The 19,933-nt window shown below is 33.6% G+C and overlaps 2 protein-coding genes across 2 annotated transcripts; one reads left to right on the plus strand and one right to left on the minus strand.

Moving 5' to 3' along the window:
* The first annotated feature begins 4,840 nt into the window (after positions 1 to 4,840).
* LOC143589013 (root allergen protein-like) lies at positions 4,841 to 5,447 on the plus strand. Its single transcript, XM_077069879.1, has 2 exons — positions 4,841 to 5,064; positions 5,155 to 5,447. Exons 1-2 carry the CDS (start codon positions 4,884 to 4,886, stop codon positions 5,445 to 5,447), a joined length of 474 nt encoding a protein of 157 aa, XP_076925994.1. The 5' UTR covers positions 4,841 to 4,883.
* Positions 5,448 to 11,727: 6,280 nt separating this feature from the next.
* On the minus strand, positions 11,728 to 13,275 carry LOC143589014 (uncharacterized). The gene is made up of 3 exons (XM_077069881.1): positions 13,029 to 13,275; positions 12,381 to 12,514; positions 11,728 to 11,928 (listed from the first exon to the last, which is right to left on the minus strand). The coding sequence occupies exons 1-3, from the start codon at positions 13,273 to 13,275 to the stop codon at positions 11,728 to 11,730; spliced, it is 582 nt and encodes a 193-aa protein (XP_076925996.1).
* Positions 13,276 to 19,933: the final 6,658 nt, after the last annotated feature.

The raw sequence follows: 19,933 nt of genomic DNA on the forward strand, positions 1-19,933 counted from the left end.
AGGGCATGGACTGAAGAAACTGGTATCCATGATGAAGTGTCATGACCATTTTAATTAATTATTTATGAAAAGACAATTTGTATGTTAAGACAAGAATGAATGTTTTGTAATGTGATGTTGAAGTTTTTAATTATTCCGCAAGTTTTTAATTTACTCTGATTTTAGAACTGTGTTTTTGAGTAAATCCAACACCAAAGTAGGGTTACCGGGAACGGGGCCTTACAAAACAAGATCAAAACAGATGTGTAATTTATATATCTTTAAACCGACTAACCCTAAAATCTGTTATATAACCTAAGATTGATTATAACTCAATTAAACACGTCTACACCACCTATATAACCCGAGGAACCAAACCCCTAAACCTAATTGCGTTTCTTTTGGCCGTAGACTCCTGGTTGACAACTGTTTCTGCCGTCGTGAAGGGCATACGTCGTTCTTGCTGAATCCATCATCAAACAAGGTAATAAAAGTATGCAATCTGCTCGTCTATCATCAATAATTGAAAACCCTAATGTCAATTAAACGAACTCTGAACGAATTGGACGATTGCAGATCTAGGGTTCTTGAGTTAATCTGGTTTGTTTCTATATAAACATCAGTTTACAAATATGTAACAGCTGACACACCAGCTCGCATGGCTGGTGTGTGTGTGCTAAACTTCTGGTCAGGTTGAGGTCGCGGGTTCGAGTCCCAGCCATGGCGTTTTTGAGTGTTATTTTTATTTTTAGCTATTTAACTTATTTTAAGGATATATATTATATTATAATTAATATCTATTATTAAATAAACAATATTTTAGTTAAACCGACATCACAAAAGTTAAACGTTTCATGTCGACTAGTTTCGTTACAAGATTTCGTGTGTGTGTGTGTGTATCTTATTAATAATAATAAAACCTTATTTTTCTATTAAAAACAGATGCTAATGTTAATGCTTCTCGTTGTAAAAACGTTTTTTTCTAAATTCATTTATATTTAATAAATATATATTAAATATGTATATATATATAAATATATATATATATATATATATGTATGTATGTATATATGTAAGTGTTATTTATTTTAAAAATCATAATAAACGTATTAACGTATTAAAAGTGTTAACTAGATTTTACCACCGGCTTCCGTTAAGAAGTCCGAGATACAAATTTTACTATAATTACATATTTAAACGATTATTATTATAATGGATTTCAACTTATATTTATTAAACTAGTAATTATTTGTAAGTTCGATTATACGATAAACAATGATTTTTATATAATTAAACCATAATAAAATCCGTAGAGATCAATCGTTCAATCCGTAACATACCAAATCATAATTGTAACTCAAATCATATCGAATCCTAAATTCGTTATATGTATTATATCATTTATAATTCACTTATATCATTATTTAATTAGGATTTTTGTCGGTAATTCTCGAAGAGCGTGATTATCGTTCTTGTCGTGTTCATTTTCGTTTGGCTTAATCGATCAGGTGAGTTTGATTATTCCCCTATTTTACTCAATTTTCATAAACGTTTTGGGGACATATGCGTACTTATTCATATTTTCTATCTATATATATACACAAAATCGCAAATATAATCATTGTGTGAATATCAGTTGAATGCTATTTGCTAATTGCTACATATTTAATTGTTTACTTGATAACGTTCAGATAGGTCCAGCATATCCCCTTGTAAAGGGTTCTCATTAGTATGATCATACGACCGTCTTATTAACCGGAGTCCGATTCGCTTGGCAAAGGTAAACCGACAATCTTAGTCATTGTAATCAATGCCCGATTCGCTTGGCAACGATTTCATTGGCACACACGATTTGGTATATACATGTTTGGTTACGATTTGATTGATTATTATCACATGGTTGGTTTGCGCAGTTATCATTCATCATTTATCAACTATATACATATATATGCTATTATTTAATGTTTCAAAATTGGTGATCATGTCACTCAACATGTGTTGTTGACAAACTCCATTTTCTACGCATATGCAGGTTGCTTAGATTGAAGTATGGATACTTAGAAAGACCATAGGGTTATATTGAAGACAAACTTAAATTTAATTAATTGTATTTATTTATTTGAATTGTATTGTTGTATTTGAATATTGTGTATTATTTGAATTAAAATACTTAATTAGATATTGTCATTTATAATTATGATAGTATCTTCGAGCTGTGAGCAATCGGATCACGCCCCGGCATTTCCGCCTTAGGTTGGGGTGTGACAGGAGACGTGAAAGATTAGAATGGAGTTGTGAATCTAAGGCAATGTGCACTCCACTCAATTCACTACATGAGGATGGACGAAAAAGAGCTAAAGAACGAGAAAAGTCTCGCAAAATAGTGGCATTGGAAGCTAAGTTAAGCGATATGTGTGCTAATTTTCATGGGGAGAGTTATCTTACAATGCACAACAAGCTATATAAAAAGGAAGAGAGCATATGTGATGATATCACTCTAGAATCAGAGACGATAATGGACGAAGTAGTTCCACCTCAGGTTAAGCAGGAAGTTAAATCAACCCTTAAGTTAACCATGCTTTGGAGCTATGAAACAGAACCCACTGACTATAAGTTCTGGAGTGATGATGACGAGGGAGTAACAGAAAAGATCATGCTGGCTGACTAAACTACAGTCCTATACGAAGAATTTGAGGATCCACTTGACAAGATGGAATATGACCAAGAAGAGGAGCGTGCACCATCTTGAGAGGATGAGTTTGGTGATTAGTTGGTGAGCTTGCTAGCTCTTGAAGAAGGAGAGGAATTTTACCCTTTTGGCTATCTTATCTATTTAGATACATTAATTATGGGGTAGCCAACAACAGAGATCAAACATGCACCAGACGTAGGAGGGGCCATAAAAAAGTAGGATAATAAGGAACCATATCTTTTACATGAAAAAATTAATAAAAAAAAAATACATTTTTACCTGTAGAAAACATATTTTTACATAATCTTCTTTTGAGCTTTTACATATAAACACATGTAGAAGTTGTTTTCATTTAATTTTTTAAAAAAATTAGATTAAAAAAGGTAAAAAATAATACTTTTTGTAAAATTAAAAATTTTTATTGAAATGTTTTCTACATGTATTTATAACAAAAACTCCAAAAACATTTATGCTAAAACTAATTTTTTACATGTGAAATCAAGTTTTATATTATCTTTTTTCATGTAAAATGCATGGTTCCTCAATGAACTCACGCCTACACACACACACACACACACACACACACACACACATATATATATATATATATATATATATATATATATATGTAGGGGTGAGATCTAGTGAAAACTCCTCTTATAGAGAAAACTAAAAAATTCCTAAAAATACCTAAAAACTATTTTTAACCTTTTTTTTTTAATTTTTGTTGAAGTTTCTGTTTTTTCCATTATTCTTATATGTTGTTATTGGTTCAAAAAAAACCCACCTTATCGGTAACCTCGTCGGTGTAGTGCACATATGTAATGGTGTGCATTGCATGTATGCAAAAGTGTTTGTATTGCATAGTATACAACACTACTGCACATATTTGATACACACTATTGTATATATGCAATATAAAACTAATACCCACATCGATTACACATTAGTACGTATGTGTAATACAACATTAACGCACATGTGCACTACATCGATTTTTATTTTATTATTAATTTTTTTCATAGAATACAACACTACTACACATATACAATACACAAATATTGAATAAATACAACTAAACACTATTAAACTTAAAAATAGATAGTGATACACATGTGTAATGCAATGGTTTCGCACAGTAATACGTATGTGCATTACAGCGGGTTTTTTTTATTAATTTTTTTTATTTTTTTCGAGTGAAGGGGACCAAAATATAAGAATAATGGCAAAAACAGAAATTTGAAAATATTTTTTTATATTTAAATAAAAATAATTCTTTAGGAGTTTTTAAGTTTTCTTCCTAAAGATGAGTTTTGTCTTGTTCCTCTCCATATATATATATATATATATAGAAAATGGTTAAAATAAAAATACATAGTTTTATAGAAAGAGTAGAAAAGACATAAAATTTAGAGTTAGGAAACTAAGTAAGCCTATTTAGAGAATTATATAGGCTAAATCTTAGATCCTAGGAAACTATATAGTATTTTTGAAACTACTAATCTTAATCACTAGATCCAAGGGCTTAGATTTATTTTTACTCTTTCTAGAAAAATATCTCTTTTTACTATAACTCACCCCTATATATATATATATATATATATATATATATATATATATATATAGGTAGGGTGTATGGCTTCCAAATCACATGAATACCGCCGCCAATCCATGTGGTTAGGATGGATGACTTCATTTCATGGCAAAAGTTTTCCACATAAACTGGATTCATTTTTGAAATTTATTGCACTTAGAAAACTAAAAAAAAAATAAACAAAAAGTTCTAATGTATTCGTGGGTAGGTGTTGCCAATAATTTTATAGTTTATGGGTACTTAAGGGTATAAATAAGATGACAAAGCAGGATTGGATGATGCATGGGTAGTACCCATAATGCTCGTTCCCCCTTAATTAAGAACTACGAAAGTAAACGTTGACCATTGATAAACCACATCTATTCTCTTTCAACGAACATGCATAGACTCGTTCAACAAGAAAAAGAAAAAAAAAAAAAAAGAAAGAAAGAAAAACATGCCACGACGGTAACAAAAAATATATAATATTCATGTTTAATAATCCTTAAGAGCAACATGTCAAGATTAATGGCTTTGATGTCAACCCCTCCTGTCTATAAATCCCAAAATGTTTAGGTACATTTCATCAAACAACAAATAATCTTTCTTTTTATCCATTTTCTTTTACATCAATTAATCATGACAACAGTTACTAACGAAATTGAAATTGTTTCTTCGTATCCAACTGAAAAGGTTTTCAAGGCTTTTAAAGACTTCGAAAAAATCGCTCCTATAGTCAACCCGGCAGTTTTCAAGTCTGTCGAGACAATCGAAGGTGATGGAGGTGTTGGAACGATCAAGGTGTTCACATTTGGTGAAGGTAAGCGTCTTATTTCACTATAATCTTGTTAGTTATACACTTATAATCTAGTCTGCCTCTTTATCTAAGCTAAAATCTGCTTTGAAACAGCCGTCCCATTTACAAACGCAAAGTACAAGGTTGACGCTTTTGATGAGGGCAACTATAGCTATACCTACACATTCTTTGAAGGCGACAACTTGATGGGTATATTAGACTCCATCACCCAACATGTTAAGCTCGTACCTTCGGGTGATGGATGCATATTCAAACAGACAATCATTTATAAATGTAAAGGTGATGAAAAGCCGTCTGATGAGGTTCTTAAGGCGGAAAAGGAACTATACAAACAAACCTTCAAGGGTATTGAGGCTTACGCTGCTGCTCATTCTGAAGAGTACTGATTGACCATTCAATCAGTTGGAGTACTTTCGTACGCATGTTGATCGTTTTTTCTGATCGTTTGAACTTTGAAATAATGGACAATGTTCCATGTTGTGTTGTGCTCGTGTGTATGATAAATTTTCTCTATATATATTGGAGAGTTTTCTTTGTTGATAAGTTTGTTTACTCAAGTCTACTTTCTAGTGCATGGATATGAAGATTGTTAAACAAGTTTTACATCAATATATCCCCATAAAATATTAATGCTATAAAACAACATGCCTCTATATACCTCTTAAACTAATTGAGCCCTTGTAGCAAACTTATCGAACCGATTGTTGGAAAACTTAGTAAAATGTGTTTTTACTAATAATATACTAATGAATGAGATATCGAATGAGTGGTTGGTATAAATAATGCTATGCCACTAATCATGTCATGACCAATATTATCTTGTCTTCAAATTGATGGTTCATATGACCTATTAGGCTATTAAAAACGTTTCATAAGAGCTCAAGAGTCCTCTTTATTACAATTTAATATGTCAATTAACTCTTGTTTATGGCATGATTAATGGACATAAAATTTATGGTTTGTGTTCCTTATATAATGAACATAAAGGTTCATTTTATAAAGTAGAAAAGAATACGTTTTACTACTAATCACACCAACCAAAGAAACATGACATATTTCTTTCTTTCATGAATAATTAGAGAGGAGTCATCTTTAAACTTCATATTCATCTTTCCAAGTTCTAATACACTAATCTACCCGGTGTAACCTCGGGCACGTGGCTTTCCCTGACAGTATATACTGCTTCGGCTGTTGTACCCTGGGAGACAGACGGACTCTTTAATTGAGACCCTGTTTTAAGGGACCCGTATTTAACACGAATCCTCAGCCACAACCGTCAATATTTTTTTTGCTTTTTTGTTGTAGTCAAGGTGCTTTTTCAAAGACCAAATGTGATGACGACACAAGACAACGATGGTACAAGAAGACTTGTTAAACTACCCGTTAAAGACTTTGGATCATATCAGCTTTGAATATAAAAGTTTGTATTTATATACATTTTATTCAGTTTTGTAAACGATATTGTACTATGGTATTTATCTTGTATAACAAGAGTATCGTTATACTTATTTTATTTTATTATATTTTTACTAATATCGTGACCCAATTCCTACACCGAGTTCTTCTGAAAACATAGATCTCTATATATCCCTTCCAAATGATTACCGGTGTTAGCATGTGACAAATTTTTTAACAAATTTTGCATCCTAAGTGTTGTAAAATGCCAGTCAGTGTGAGGAAGAAAAAAGAGTAAAGTGCCATTTTCGTCATTATGGTTTGACAAATAATGCGAATTTAGTTCAAAAAGTTTATTTTTTGTATATGGACCCTCCACGTTTCTCAATTCTTGCCAATTACATCCAAATCACTAACCTCGTTAAATTTAATCGTTAAGTCAGGGGTAGACATGTCTTTTCACTATTTCTTTATTATATGAGTAAAGTGCCAAAATCGTCCCTAAGGTTTGGTCATATTTGCGAATTTCGTCCAAAAATATTTTTTTTCGCAAGTAGACCCTCGATTTTTCCCAACCGTTGCCAATTTTGTCCAAATTGTTAACTCGGTCTAAATTCAACGTTAACTTATGGGTGTTACTGTCCTTTTACATGTTTGTTTACATTATAGTTATTATGTGTTTGTTTGATGACATATATAACATTTCACGATTCCTATGTTTGAATCCAATATATTATCCGTTTGTTTATTCTGCTTTATTTTTAGTCATATAAGGGGTTTAGCTCAGCTTAATAATAATAACAATGTAAACAAATATGTAAAAGGACAGTAACACCCCCGAGTTAACGTTAAATTTAGACCGAGTTAACAAATTGGACGAAATTGGCAACAGTTGGGAAACATTGAGGGTCTAAATGCAAAAAAAAATATTTTTGGACGAAATTAGCAAATGCGACCAAACTTCAGGGACGATTTTGGCACTGTACTCATGTAATAAAGAAAGGGTGAAAAGACATGTCTACCCCTGAGTTAACGATTCAATATAACGGAGTTAGTGATTTGAATGTAATTGGCAAGTATTAGGAAATGTGAAGGGTCCATATAAAAAAAATAAACCTTTTGGACTAAATTCGCATTATTTGCCAAACCACAAGAACTAAAACAGCACTTTACTCGAGAAAAAAATTTGGAAAATTGAATTTTACTAATTCCGTCTTTTCGAGGTTGACCGATAATAATCTCACCTCAATAAATTGTTGCCACCGACTCCACCTTTCACGCTATTTATTTTCATTGGACCCCTGCTACAAAAGAAAATAAATAAAAATAAGAGAAAAAAAAAGAAAAAAACTCCATTATGTTTTTTCTGAATTTCAAACTGAGGTTTTAGGATTTTTGATCGGAAGGAGGATGAGAGTCGATGTAACATTTATCTCGAAACGGTGCTCCAAACGGCTTATGTTTATTGGAAGTTTAAACATCCAAATTGAAGAACCGTTTCGAGGTAAGTTTACATTAATCGATTCGTATCTGACTTCCAGTCAAAGGACATAAAATATCATTTGGAAAAAACTTAGGAGGTGGTTAAGTTTTTATTAACCGGAGTCCAATGAAAACAAATTAATAATGTGAAAGGTGGAACATGTGATAGTATTGATTCTATTCGAGAATAATAAAATCAAATTGGTATTGATTCTATTCGAGCTATGTACGTGCTTGGGAAAGTTGGAAGCCTATTAAGTTAAAGCTGTTTTGTTTGGAGACTCCTATTAAATAGAATTCCGGTCGCCGTTAATGTAATAGCTAGAGATATGACTTCGATATCTGAGGTCCGTCCTTGGTGTTTTATAAAGGCTAAAACATCGGTACGCGTTTTCCTTGATTGTGTTCGCGTCAAAGAAGTTCAGAGGGATGCCTCTTTGTGTTGTGGTTGGGACTTGACCGGACTTGGGAAGTTTGATCAGCTTCTTGGGGTGGCTTCACATTCGGATTCCATTTTGGGTAATAGGTTTCTAACTGTAGCTATGTTTTCCTTCATATGGTTTATTTGAAAGATAAGGAATACGAAGATTTTTAACAATAGATGTCTTCTTAAGAAGGTCGTTATGGAAGACATCAAGATCAATTTGTTCAAAATGAATCAAATCAAGATATTCTTACAATCAGGTTACTTGGGAGAATTTGTGTGTAGACCCATTTTCTTGTTTTATGGTTCGGTTATTAGTAATGCTGGTTTATTTTCATTTGTTTTTGCCCTTTGCATGTGAATTATTTATTTCCATCACCTTCTAGGTGGGGCACTTTGTTATATTATATTTATACGCATTGCGGTTTGAAAAAAGATCAAATCAAACTTTCCCAATTTCTTTTATTAATAACCTACCCTTATCCATTAGATGCTATTCCCGCGACTTTTACCAAGTTTTCATGAAAATTTGACTTTATAATATACACACGGTGAAAAGGTCATTGGCGTTATATATGATCTTCAGGGTCAATTAATTTTATAAATGAAGACAAAAATAAGAAGTATTAAAAGATTTATACTCGTATAAAAAGATTTTTAAAAAATAAAAAAAAATTATAGAAAGAAAAATCATAACTCAAATTTTAATAATAAAAACAAAAAAAAATAATAAAAAAACAAAAATGTTTCACCGTCTTCCTCGATAAAAAATAAAATAAAATAAAATAATAATAAGGAAAAAAGATCATTGTGTTTTGTGTTTATTTTCATCATTGATTGTGTCTTTTTTCCTTGACGTTGTGTTATATTACTCAACATTATTTATATTTTGTTCGAAATTGTGTTATATTTAGCAATCTATTGTGTCTTTTTTTAATTATAGTTGTGTTTTTTTATTCATTTTCGTCATTATGTCTTTGATCTCGGCATGTGTCTTTTTGTCGTTTTTTTTTGTGTGGAATGAGAATGACGAAGGAAACATTTGCGTTTTGAAAATATTTCTCGTTTTTATATATATTTTAAGCTATAATTTTTTATTGTTTTTTTATCTTTCTCACAGTTATCATTTTTGTCTTATTTTGTATTTTAACCTTTCCCGTAATTTTCATATCCGATCGAATAATTTGTATCACCAAATTGCCACTCAATTATTAAAATGGTTTAAAATGGGTCCTACTAGGGATATCCAGACACCCTCCTATGCGCCCGTATAGAACTATAGAGGGTATACGCGAACCTAATACGCTCCGTATAGCAATATACGGAGCGTATTGATGGGCGTTTTAACAAAAAAAAAGAGTGTCCCTAGAATTCCCCTTTAAACTTCCTCCTCTCCTCATTACCACGTACTTGGTACTCCATTGGTTTCTTCGTCAACGTCTGTTACCTCCTACGGTTGGCCTATTCCTGTTCTAATTATTATATGTTCTTTAAATTGATATTTATTTGTAAATTTGTCATTTCAAGAACAGGTCTACCTATAACTTACATCATTGCTAGCTAACGCCACATTGCAATTTTCAACACTACAGGACCCCACATTTTTGTAATATTCTAAAAGCTTCCTTTCAACATCCAACCTACATCCCAATCATCTCCAACCACGTCAAGTTTCCCCCACGATCATCCACGGACTATTCTTTCCAACAGTGTTTGGAACCACCCACTAATATTTACGTAAACCTTTTTCAGATGGGATGTCAACCGTTTATAATGATTTTGACGTTTTAAACCTAACTCATCCAGAAACACCATCAAAGAGGAAAATCACCATTGTAAGAAAATCCTCTTAAGCCAGGTTTAAAACATCTTAACTCTTAAGATCCCAAACCGTAACTATAATTCTCATGCCATTAGACCAAAAGGACGGTTATACAATCCATGGACCATAATCATATGTTTCCCATATACTAGACTTCGATTCCCCTACAATGATCACTATTGCTCCCATAGTCATAATTTGATCATGCCATCCAACATCATGGCCAGCCGGGGCATAGGGCAAAGCGGATGACTGGTCGGGGCACTTAATTTTCAGGGGCACAAAATTAATTGAAATGTATAAGGTTTAAAAATCATTATTGCGATTTTATAAAAATTCCGACGGGTTCGGGATCGAAACGCACATTGTTATACCGCGTAATGAACGATGATTAATGTTTCTCCGTTATAGTCTAAATGCTTTACGAGATTTAATTGATTTATAACATACGTTTTAAGGCGTTTTTATGGTCGCCAGATTTTTCTCGCTGGATTCCGGCTGTTGCCGGAAAAGCGAGGTAGGGGATGACAGGGTGGGTTTGGGCTGGGTAAAAAAAAACAAATATTATATATTATTTTAAATATTTTACACTTAAGACCCTTGTAAAATCAAGTTGTTTTAAGAAAGAAAATTAAAGTAAAATTATAATTTGAACCTTTCACTTGGAAATATTATAAAAATGTAATAATAAGTTATAAACTTGGATATTTTGTTATATTATACTCGTATGTTTGAAGATCGTTTAATTAAGAAATTAAATCCCGAGTTTCGTGAATTGGACAAACGAATAGAAAATTAACTATCGATAAAAGGAAATTATCAAGCTTGGTATAGTGGCAAAGAGGTATGACTTCTAATCAAAAGGTTGTAGGTTCTACTCTCACTTGAGACATTTTTAAGCTTATTTTTATACAAAAAGTTTTTTACACAACCTAAATTATAACCAAGTAAGCTCATTTAAAAATTTAATTTTTTAAACCAAACAAAAAACCATTTACATAAGACCCTTTTTTTTTTGCTTATATTTTGTTACTCGTTAGAGTCTACGGGCCTTTTTATTTCGGTTCGACCGAGGCATATAAATTCTTGGAGACGCCCCTGTCCAATATATTCACATATTATCTTTTGGAGAACAAATTGGATTTACAATCTTGAAATGTGTTCTTGAATTTTGAACACAAAACCGGAATCGTGTTTGAAGTATTCTTGGTTGACGGAAACAAGAGTAACAATTCCTTTTAAGGAATTAATAATGTGATGACTAATAACTATAACACGGAAGAAAACAGAAGCTTTAATTGAACTTCAATCTTGTATTTTATCACAAACTAAAAAACAAACAAACCTATAGGCTTAAATAAAACTTAAAACTACTAGGACGAGGAAACCAAATTTAAATAAAGATAAATATAAAAATAAATTAATCGGATAGATTTGATCTCCTTCTTTTCCTTCCATTGAGATCAACAAAAAAAATAATGTTAAAATAACCATTCAATAAATATTCAAAAGAAAATTCAAAGTACGTTGATTACCATTGTCCTCAACGTGTTTTCATCTTTTGGAAACGCTCGATTACATCTTCATTAGTTACATTGACAAGTTCATCTACTTCCACAGCACAAATGACACAAGCGTTCAAGAAATCATCACTAATACGATTGCGCAAACTTGACTTTATTCGTTTCATTGACGAAAAAGATCTCTCCACAGATGCAGTTGCAACAGGCAAAACCAATGCTAGCTTTAATAGTCGATAGACCAAATGATAAGATAGATGTTTCATTGTCTTCACCATCATTTTATAAAGGTTGGCGATACTCTTCAAGTTAGCAAATTTTGTGTCTTTTAGAACACTATGATGATATAAGGAAGTTGATGCTCAAGCTTAATCGTTTCCCTATCATCAAAATCAAATTGATAGAACTCACTCAACCGAAGTAACCTTGATGTGGTGAATTGAGTGAAAGAGTCGCACAGACTCAAAGCTGCCATATTTGTAAGCAATTCCATGTTAACTTCATTAAAACGGTCACCAAATTCTTGAAGCAACTTATCCATAATAGCGTTAAAGCAATCAACCTTAAAATAATGTTGATTGGTGACTTTGTTCCTTTGGTTCCGAGATCTTCAAGGAACACAATCTTTCTCCATGTCCGAAAATTGAATATTATGCTTACCACAAAAATTAGATACCTTTGCTAAAACTTTATCAAAACCACATTCTCTAAAATTTTGCAAGACCGCTTTGGTGGATTCCACCATTGAAACCGCTTCCGACATCTCTTGATCTTTCTTTTGAAGTCCTCTTGATAAAGTATTTGTTATCCCTAAAATGTGAAACATCAAATGTAGATAAAAAAACAAATTCAAATGTTTCTAAGTATTCTAAAATGCCACTTACTTGACGTTTGCTAATATCATTAGGGTATTCCTTTACAATATGTTCAAGCACATTAACAATGGATGGAAACGTATCAATTAAGCGCGCAAGTATTTTGTAGTGAGAATTCCACCGTGTATCTCCCGGCCGTATAAGAGAAAGCTCTTGATTTAACCCACTTCCGGTCATAATTAACCCACAATTAATCTCCTTTTCTACCCTTTCTCTCTCAGTTTCTTGAAGAATGTCATTTCTCTTATAAGAAGAACAAACCACATTCAACAAAGTGGCTATCTTATCAAAAAAAGGCCCCGCAACCAGATGTTTTTTTTACAACCGCCACAACCACCAACTGAAGCTGGTGAGCAAAACAATGCACATAATAAGATGATTTGTTTTCTTTTAAAAACTTTGCCTACAACCCATTAAATTCACCCGCATGTTGCTTGCTCCATCATAACCTTGACGTCTTAACCGGCTCGAACTCAAGTTATGTTTTGCAAAATGAATGTCAATAGACGACTTCAAAACTGAAGAAGATGTTTCCATCGCATGTACAAGTCTCACAAATCTCTCTTTAATAAGTCCATGTGTATTAACATATCTCAAAACAATTGCCATTTGTTCTTTCCCGAATACATCACTAGACTCATCAACTAATAACACGAACACGTCATCACCGATTTCATCAAAGATACGTTTAAGCATTTCTTCTTCAAAACAGCGAGCAATATCCTTTTGAGTACTTGAACATAAATATTTGTTATTTCCTAATGCTTTTGGTAACTTTTTTAGTTAAACATTTTGACTTAAGATCAAATCCATTAATTCCAAAAAAATTCCTTTAAAACAAGAAGTTTCACTCTCATCATGACCTCGAAATGGTAATGTGCATTTCAAACAAAACCTACAAGCATCAATCGTAGCAGTCAATTGAACTCGATTTGCTTTCCTCATGTGACACCCACTAAATATATTTATAAATTGAAAGGTTAACTATAATTAAATTGAAATCTAAGGGTTTATAATTGCTATTTTAAATTATTTTGAGGGAACATTATGAAACTTCATACCATGAGTCAGTTAAATCACAGGCCACGTTTCCTTCTATGATGAATCATCATTTCCTTATTACTATGCATCCTCCACGTCTCTTTTAGGATGAGTCACCATCCATATTATTATTCAATAAATAATTATGAACTGTAGACTTCATCAGCAGATAAAAACAAACAAAAACAAAAATGAAAGGAAAATGAAGAATCCAATAGAGGAGATTAGGAGCAAAATAGCGTGAGGTGATGATGGTAATTGAGAGTTGTAGGAAACAACTATAGCTGAATATATCGACGATGAGTAGGTTTAGTAGAGATGGTATGGTTGCCTTCGACAATCAACGGCTCTTGGCAGGGCTGTGATGAATGATCACCGTGGCGGTGTAACGGCAAGTCACGAAGGTCACCACTAATGACAATCAAGGGCCGTCCCGATGACGGGTTATTTCATGATGATGGCGGTACCATGTCGGAGATACAACGGTTTTACGACGATGACAAGCACACAATGGTTACGGGTTGGGTACGTGTATCCGAGTTATTCTAATTGGAAGGTATATACACTTTTAAGAATTAAATTTGATTATAAATAGTATATAGTAGGTGGTCGGGTTTAGCTCTCACATATGGCTAACATTTAGTGAAATGAGTTGTATGCTCTATAATAATAACAACTAAGATTCTACACGAGAGCGTGAGGAATAAAGATTATGGAATGCGTATATTTTATAAGAATATACATAGTCAAAGTTTAAATAAATAATGCCAAGAAAAATAAATTTGGTTTGATATTAAATAACAGTTTAAAACTCGATGCTAAAATTATATGGATGAGAATTGTGAGTGTTTATATTTTCTTGTATGAACACAAACAGTTCTTAATTTCTTATATCTAACTGAATTCTATCAAACATATAAAACAAGGTTTATAAAGAAATAAACTTTTATATAGGAGGGGGTTTTATACATAAAAAGATCATATCGGATTAACTCGTTCATATGTTATCTTAGTAAAATAAAAGTCGCTATGTTATTCCGAGTATTTGTTATGTATATTCAGAGTTTTTAAGGCTTCGTATTCTTAATCACTTTGAGCCGACATACACACAAACTTATGTTGATTTTATTTAAGCCATAAATGCTTAAAATAATTAATTATGTGGACCATATGCTTTTCAAATTCCTATGGTCTCTTATTCACATGTTTTAAAAGTTTGTTTAAAGCTATAGAAGACACTTTGATAAAAAGATTATTAAAATGGTTTTAATTGAATTAGCACGGTTAAATTCAAACATCGATTTTAGAAACGTTGTGTATAAAGACAACGAAATGACTTGGCACGATCATAAGGAAAAATGATTTAATTTGAAATGTTTTTATGAGTGGTTTTATACCACGGGGCCAGTGGGCTGAGAAACTCTGTGTAAGACCTTATGGGCATTGGAGGGTGGTGTTATGCCACATACCTTCGGGTGATTTAACTCCATGTATGGATAATTGGTGCAATGGAGGGTGTTTTAGTACCACGGGCCTTTGGGCTGGATAACTCGCATGTAAGACCTTAAGGCTTTGGCGTATTTGTGTACCTATACAGTGGACACTGGGAGTTCAGTAGCTGGGCTACATTGGAATTGACGAGTACAAGGCGAGTTCAATAGCTGGGCTACATTGGAATTGACGAGTACAGGGCGAGGTTATCGTAGAGCTGGTGGCTCTAATAGATAGCCTTAACCCAACAACGCTTAGGCGGAGGATACCGTAGAGTGGGTGACTCTAATAGGTAACCGCAACCAAGCGAGCGGTTTAAAAATCCTTAACCGTAACCTTGAAATAAATTTCAGTGCCAAACTTATTTTTTTTACATACTAAAGCATTTTATGTTTGATTGTTTATTAATTATAAACTTAGAACTTACCAGCGAAAGCTGACTTGTTTTAGCATGTATTTCAGGATAAGAGTAGTAAGTGTTATAAAAGGCATCATGTGGCTATTTTGCACAAGAAATATTTGGCACAAGGAACTCTGATAAACATAGCCTTATTCAAGTTTTTTGTAGGTTTGCTTCTAAATACTTGAGACTTCCGTTGTGATTACCAATAAAAAGGCTTTGTTTTTGTGTAAATCCAACTTTTTGTTGCACCCCGGTTTTTGGGTTGTCACACCTCACAATATCATCTTGATTATTGGCAGCAACATTAGTAGACTGAGATTGGTTTACAAGATCTTCACATATTTGTAGGGCTTTATTATGAAAACTATTAACATCATCAACGTGTTTATCAAATCTTGGCTCTTTCCAATTCTTATAGCCTGTTGTAACATATGCATTACGCCCCCTTCATTAGAGTTTCCAATCCCGACGTGTCTCTATGTAAATAACAACATAAACAAGATACCTTGTCTTCTTTTTCATTATAACCTAACCATCTGCGATGTGAATCAAACCAAGAAGGTTGGAAACTGCGGTATTTATCTGAGTACATTGTTTTTGGAAACTCATGATCGTGTGGTTGGCACGGTCCTTTTAACCAATATTTCTCCTTATCTCATCTCTTTGATTTGGATGATAATTAGAAATTTTTATCCTATCAACGATCCCACATAATATTATCCAAATCAACTAACTTAGGCATAGTCGGAGTATAGATAGGAATCGGACCATCACTACTGCTATATGGAATTTTACTTGATGATGGAACATTTTTTTTAAGAAATTGTTAAGATTTCCTAGATGAAAACCAAATAAATGAATTTACACAACAAAAAAAAAACAATCATCACAATTATATAAGAGGGTAAAAAATAGCACCTTGTTTTTGTTTTACTTGTGAAGACATCACCAATTTACTAAACGAGCAAATCATCAATTCACCAAATAAGCTAAAAATGATCTACACTAAATTATGTAAACAAGAAAAAGTTAGGCATGTTCGTTACAACTTACATGGCCTATAAAAAACTGTAAACCAACAATTCAATAAAAAAACTTATAACAATTAACAAGATTATAAAATATTATGAACAATTAACAAGATTATAAAATATTATGAATTTGTTATGTGGACTATCAAAGTTTAGCAAACATTAAGCAAAGAAACAATTAGCTTGATAAATGATAATGAGAAACTGACAAAAGAAAAAAAAAGGACGCAGCAACTAGCAAGTAGCACCCCTCTAGTTTAAAAAATTAAAATCAATTACTTCAATATTCGACAAAAGATAGTCATCAGGCATTCAGACGTTAGTTCTGTGACTTCCGTCTTCCATACCGACTTACCGAGTAAATAAAATAGAGCGAGTCGCCGGCAGGCAGCGGAAAATCGGCAATGGAGCAAGTATCTAGAGTGGAGCCATGGATCAGGGAGGTGTTGTGTTTGTGTAGGGTTCTTTTTTTGAGGAGGAGAGCTGCATATTCTACGAGCGACGTTTCGTGTTCGGGTCCAATTTTAAAATAAAAAAAAAATTTAAAAGGTTTGGGCTTGGCTCTTGGGCTTGGAGGGTGGGCACTTGAGTTTAAAGGAGGGTGGGCATTTGGGCTTTAACTAGAAAATCAGTATAGTAAATACACTGCATATGTGGGCTGGACGGTGGGCCTTGGCCCACCCTTGTATTGGGCTAAATCCACCCCTGCCCTCAACAAATCGGAATTATATTTATCATTCAACTCCTTAATCTTAATTTGTTCCTTTCAGGTCTTGCATCTGGAGGAATTCTCTGATATTTTCAAACTTTATTTTTGGTAATGCTTTTGTAAGAATATATGCCTTCTGTTTCTCTCCAATAGCGTGTTCCACTTGGATTTCGCCACATTCAATACATTCACATATGAAGTAAAATCTAATGTTGATATGCTTACTTCTTCCATTAAACACTGGGTTCTTCATCAATTCAATGACACATCTGTTATCCATGTATAACGTTGACACTTTTTCTTCATGTTCGGTTAACTCGCTTAACAATCCCATTAACCATATAGCTTGATAAGCTATAGTTTACGATGCTATGTACTCAGATTCACATGACGGAAAGGCAACAATTTGCTGTTTTTGTGAGAGCCACGAGATCAATATATCACCATAGTAAAACGTCATTCCAGTGGTACCTCTTCCATCCATTCGATCCATACCGTAACTACTACCACAAAAAGCAACCAACTCTCTACTACCAAATCCATACGTTAGATCATAGCCGCTCGTACTTGTACGTAACATATCAGAATTTGCATATGGGATTGTTTTGATTCTTGCATGAACCTACTAGCAACGCCAACCAAGTCACTCAAATCGGGCCTTTTGTGTGTTAAATACCTTCAGCTACCGATTATTCTCCGATATTCGGTTGCATCTACGGTTCTCCTTCTCCATCTTCCATTACTTCCAATCAATGTTCCATCGAAAATCGAGTCGGGTTGCACTCGCTTAAACCTACACTCATTAAAATTTTATTAGCATATGCTTCTTGTTTCAACTTTATCTCATGCTTCTTTTGTGTCACTTCGACGCCTAATTAGTTAGAAGGCATTCCAAGATCTATCATCTCGAACTCATTCTTCATTTGTCTTTTAAAATTCTCAGTCTCGTTTTGACTCGACCCAGTCACGATGTGATCATCAATATATACACCAACAATGAGATTGTCGAAGCTAGTTTTTTGCTTGTACACAGCCGGTTCTCTCGAGCATCGAACAAAATCCATAACATTTCAAAGTTTTGTTGAGTTTTATCATTCCAAGCTCGTGGGGCTTGGCGGATACCATATAAAGCCTTTCGTAGCTTACAAACCATACTGTGTTTCCCAGGAACTTCAAAACCATCAGGTTGTTTCACGTACACTTCTTCCTTTAGTTTTCCATTTAAGAACGTTGACTTAACAACCAGATGGTAAAAAAACACCCTAATTTGCTACAATTGCTAAAATTAAACGCACGGCTTTCATTTTTGCCCTCGGGGAAAAACCTAATAAAAATATATCCCGTGGTTATGCACGTACCCCTTTGTGACTAATCTTGCTTTATACTTCATTATTGACGCGTTAGGGTCACATTTGATTTTAAATGCCCACTTCAAGCCAATCGCCTTGTGACGCATTGGTAGGTTACAAAGTCCCATGTTTTTTTCTGTTAGATTAAGACTAATTCTGATATCATTGCTTCTTGCCATTTTTTAGTACTCTTAGCCTTTTCAATGGTAGCCGGCTCTTAATCTAGGAGTAAACATTCTCCTTTATTCAGTGTTACATGATCTTCGTGCCTTTTCAGAGGGATTGATTGACGATCAGTTCTTCGCAGCTCGGGTTTGGGATTTTCTTTGAGTTGGTCTTCAATTTCAGGTCCATTAAGGTCTGTTGTTTTTTTTTCCGATTTGACTGAGACTAATTCTGATCTCATTGCTTGCAATTTTTTAGTACTCTTAGCCTCTTCAAAGGTAGCCGGTTATTCATTTAGGAGTAAACATTCTCATTTATTCAGTGTTACATAATCTTCGTTTCTTTTTAGAGGGGCTGATTGACGATAAGTTCTTTGCAGCTCGAGTTTGGGATTTTCTTCGAATTGGTCTTCAAATTCAGGTCCGTTAAGGCTTGTTGGATCTTCATTTTGGGTTGGATTTTCTTATTGAACAGCTTCTAGGACCGACTCAATTATAAATTCAACCCATTCAGATCCGGGTCCGACTTGCAACGATTCGGTATGTTGAGACCAGCTTTGACTTTCTTCGAAACAGACATCCCGACTCACAAAAATACGTTTTTGAGCCAGGTTATACAATCTATAAGCTTTTAATCATGGCTCGCTACCAAGATTTACAAACTCCATACTCCGGTCATCTAATTTTTGTAGATTGACGGTGGGTATCGTTCTGTACGTTAAGCACCTAAACACTCGCAAGTGTGATATGTTGCGTTTTCGACCCTTCAAGGCTTCATAGGGGGTTACTGTCTTCAATGCTTTAGTCGGTACCCAATTCAACATGTAAACCGAGTGTCTCACTGTTTCACCCCAAAAGTTTTGTGGGAGGCGTTCTTTCATCATACTTGTTTCGTTTTGTACTGTTCGGTTTCGTCTTTCGACCACACCATTTTGTTGGGGAGAGTACGGATCCGTAAACTTACATTTTATTACCTCTTGATCACAATGTTCTGTTCAAAGTTTGTTAGGGATTTCACCACCTTGATTTCTTCATAGAGCTTTAACCTTTAACGAATGCTCTATCTCCACTTCCTGTTTAAACTTTTTGAAAATCCCCAAAGCATCATTCTTATTTTTAGTAGTAAAAATCCACATGTATCTCGTATGGTCATCTACAAGGAGCAT

This window comes from Bidens hawaiensis, unplaced genomic scaffold (assembly GCF_021521415.1).
Source record: "Bidens hawaiensis isolate Kalapana, Puna unplaced genomic scaffold, B.hawaiensis_p1.1 tig00037162_1, whole genome shotgun sequence".
NCBI classification, from domain to species: domain Eukaryota; kingdom Viridiplantae; phylum Streptophyta; class Magnoliopsida; order Asterales; family Asteraceae; genus Bidens; species Bidens hawaiensis.

Excerpts from the sequence above, each read along its gene's own strand:
- LOC143589013 (XM_077069879.1), top strand. The coding sequence starts at position 4,884 with ATGACAACAGTTACTAACGAAATTGAAATTGTTTCTTCGTATCCAACT. Across the intron at positions 5,065-5,154 it reads GGTGTTCACATTTGGTGAAG|CCGTCCCATTTACAAACGCA; the intron begins GTAAGCGTCTTA and ends GCTTTGAAACAG.
- LOC143589014 (XM_077069881.1), bottom strand. The coding sequence starts at position 13,275 with ATGCTTAAACGTATCTTTGATGAAATCGGTGATGACGTGTTCGTGTTA. Across the intron at positions 12,515-13,028 it reads GAGCCGGTTAAGACGTCAAG|GGATAACAAATACTTTATCA; the intron begins GTTATGATGGAG and ends TTCACATTTTAG. Across the intron at positions 11,929-12,380 it reads TTGATAAAGTTTTAGCAAAG|CTAGCATTGGTTTTGCCTGT; the intron begins GTATCTAATTTT and ends CGACTATTAAAG.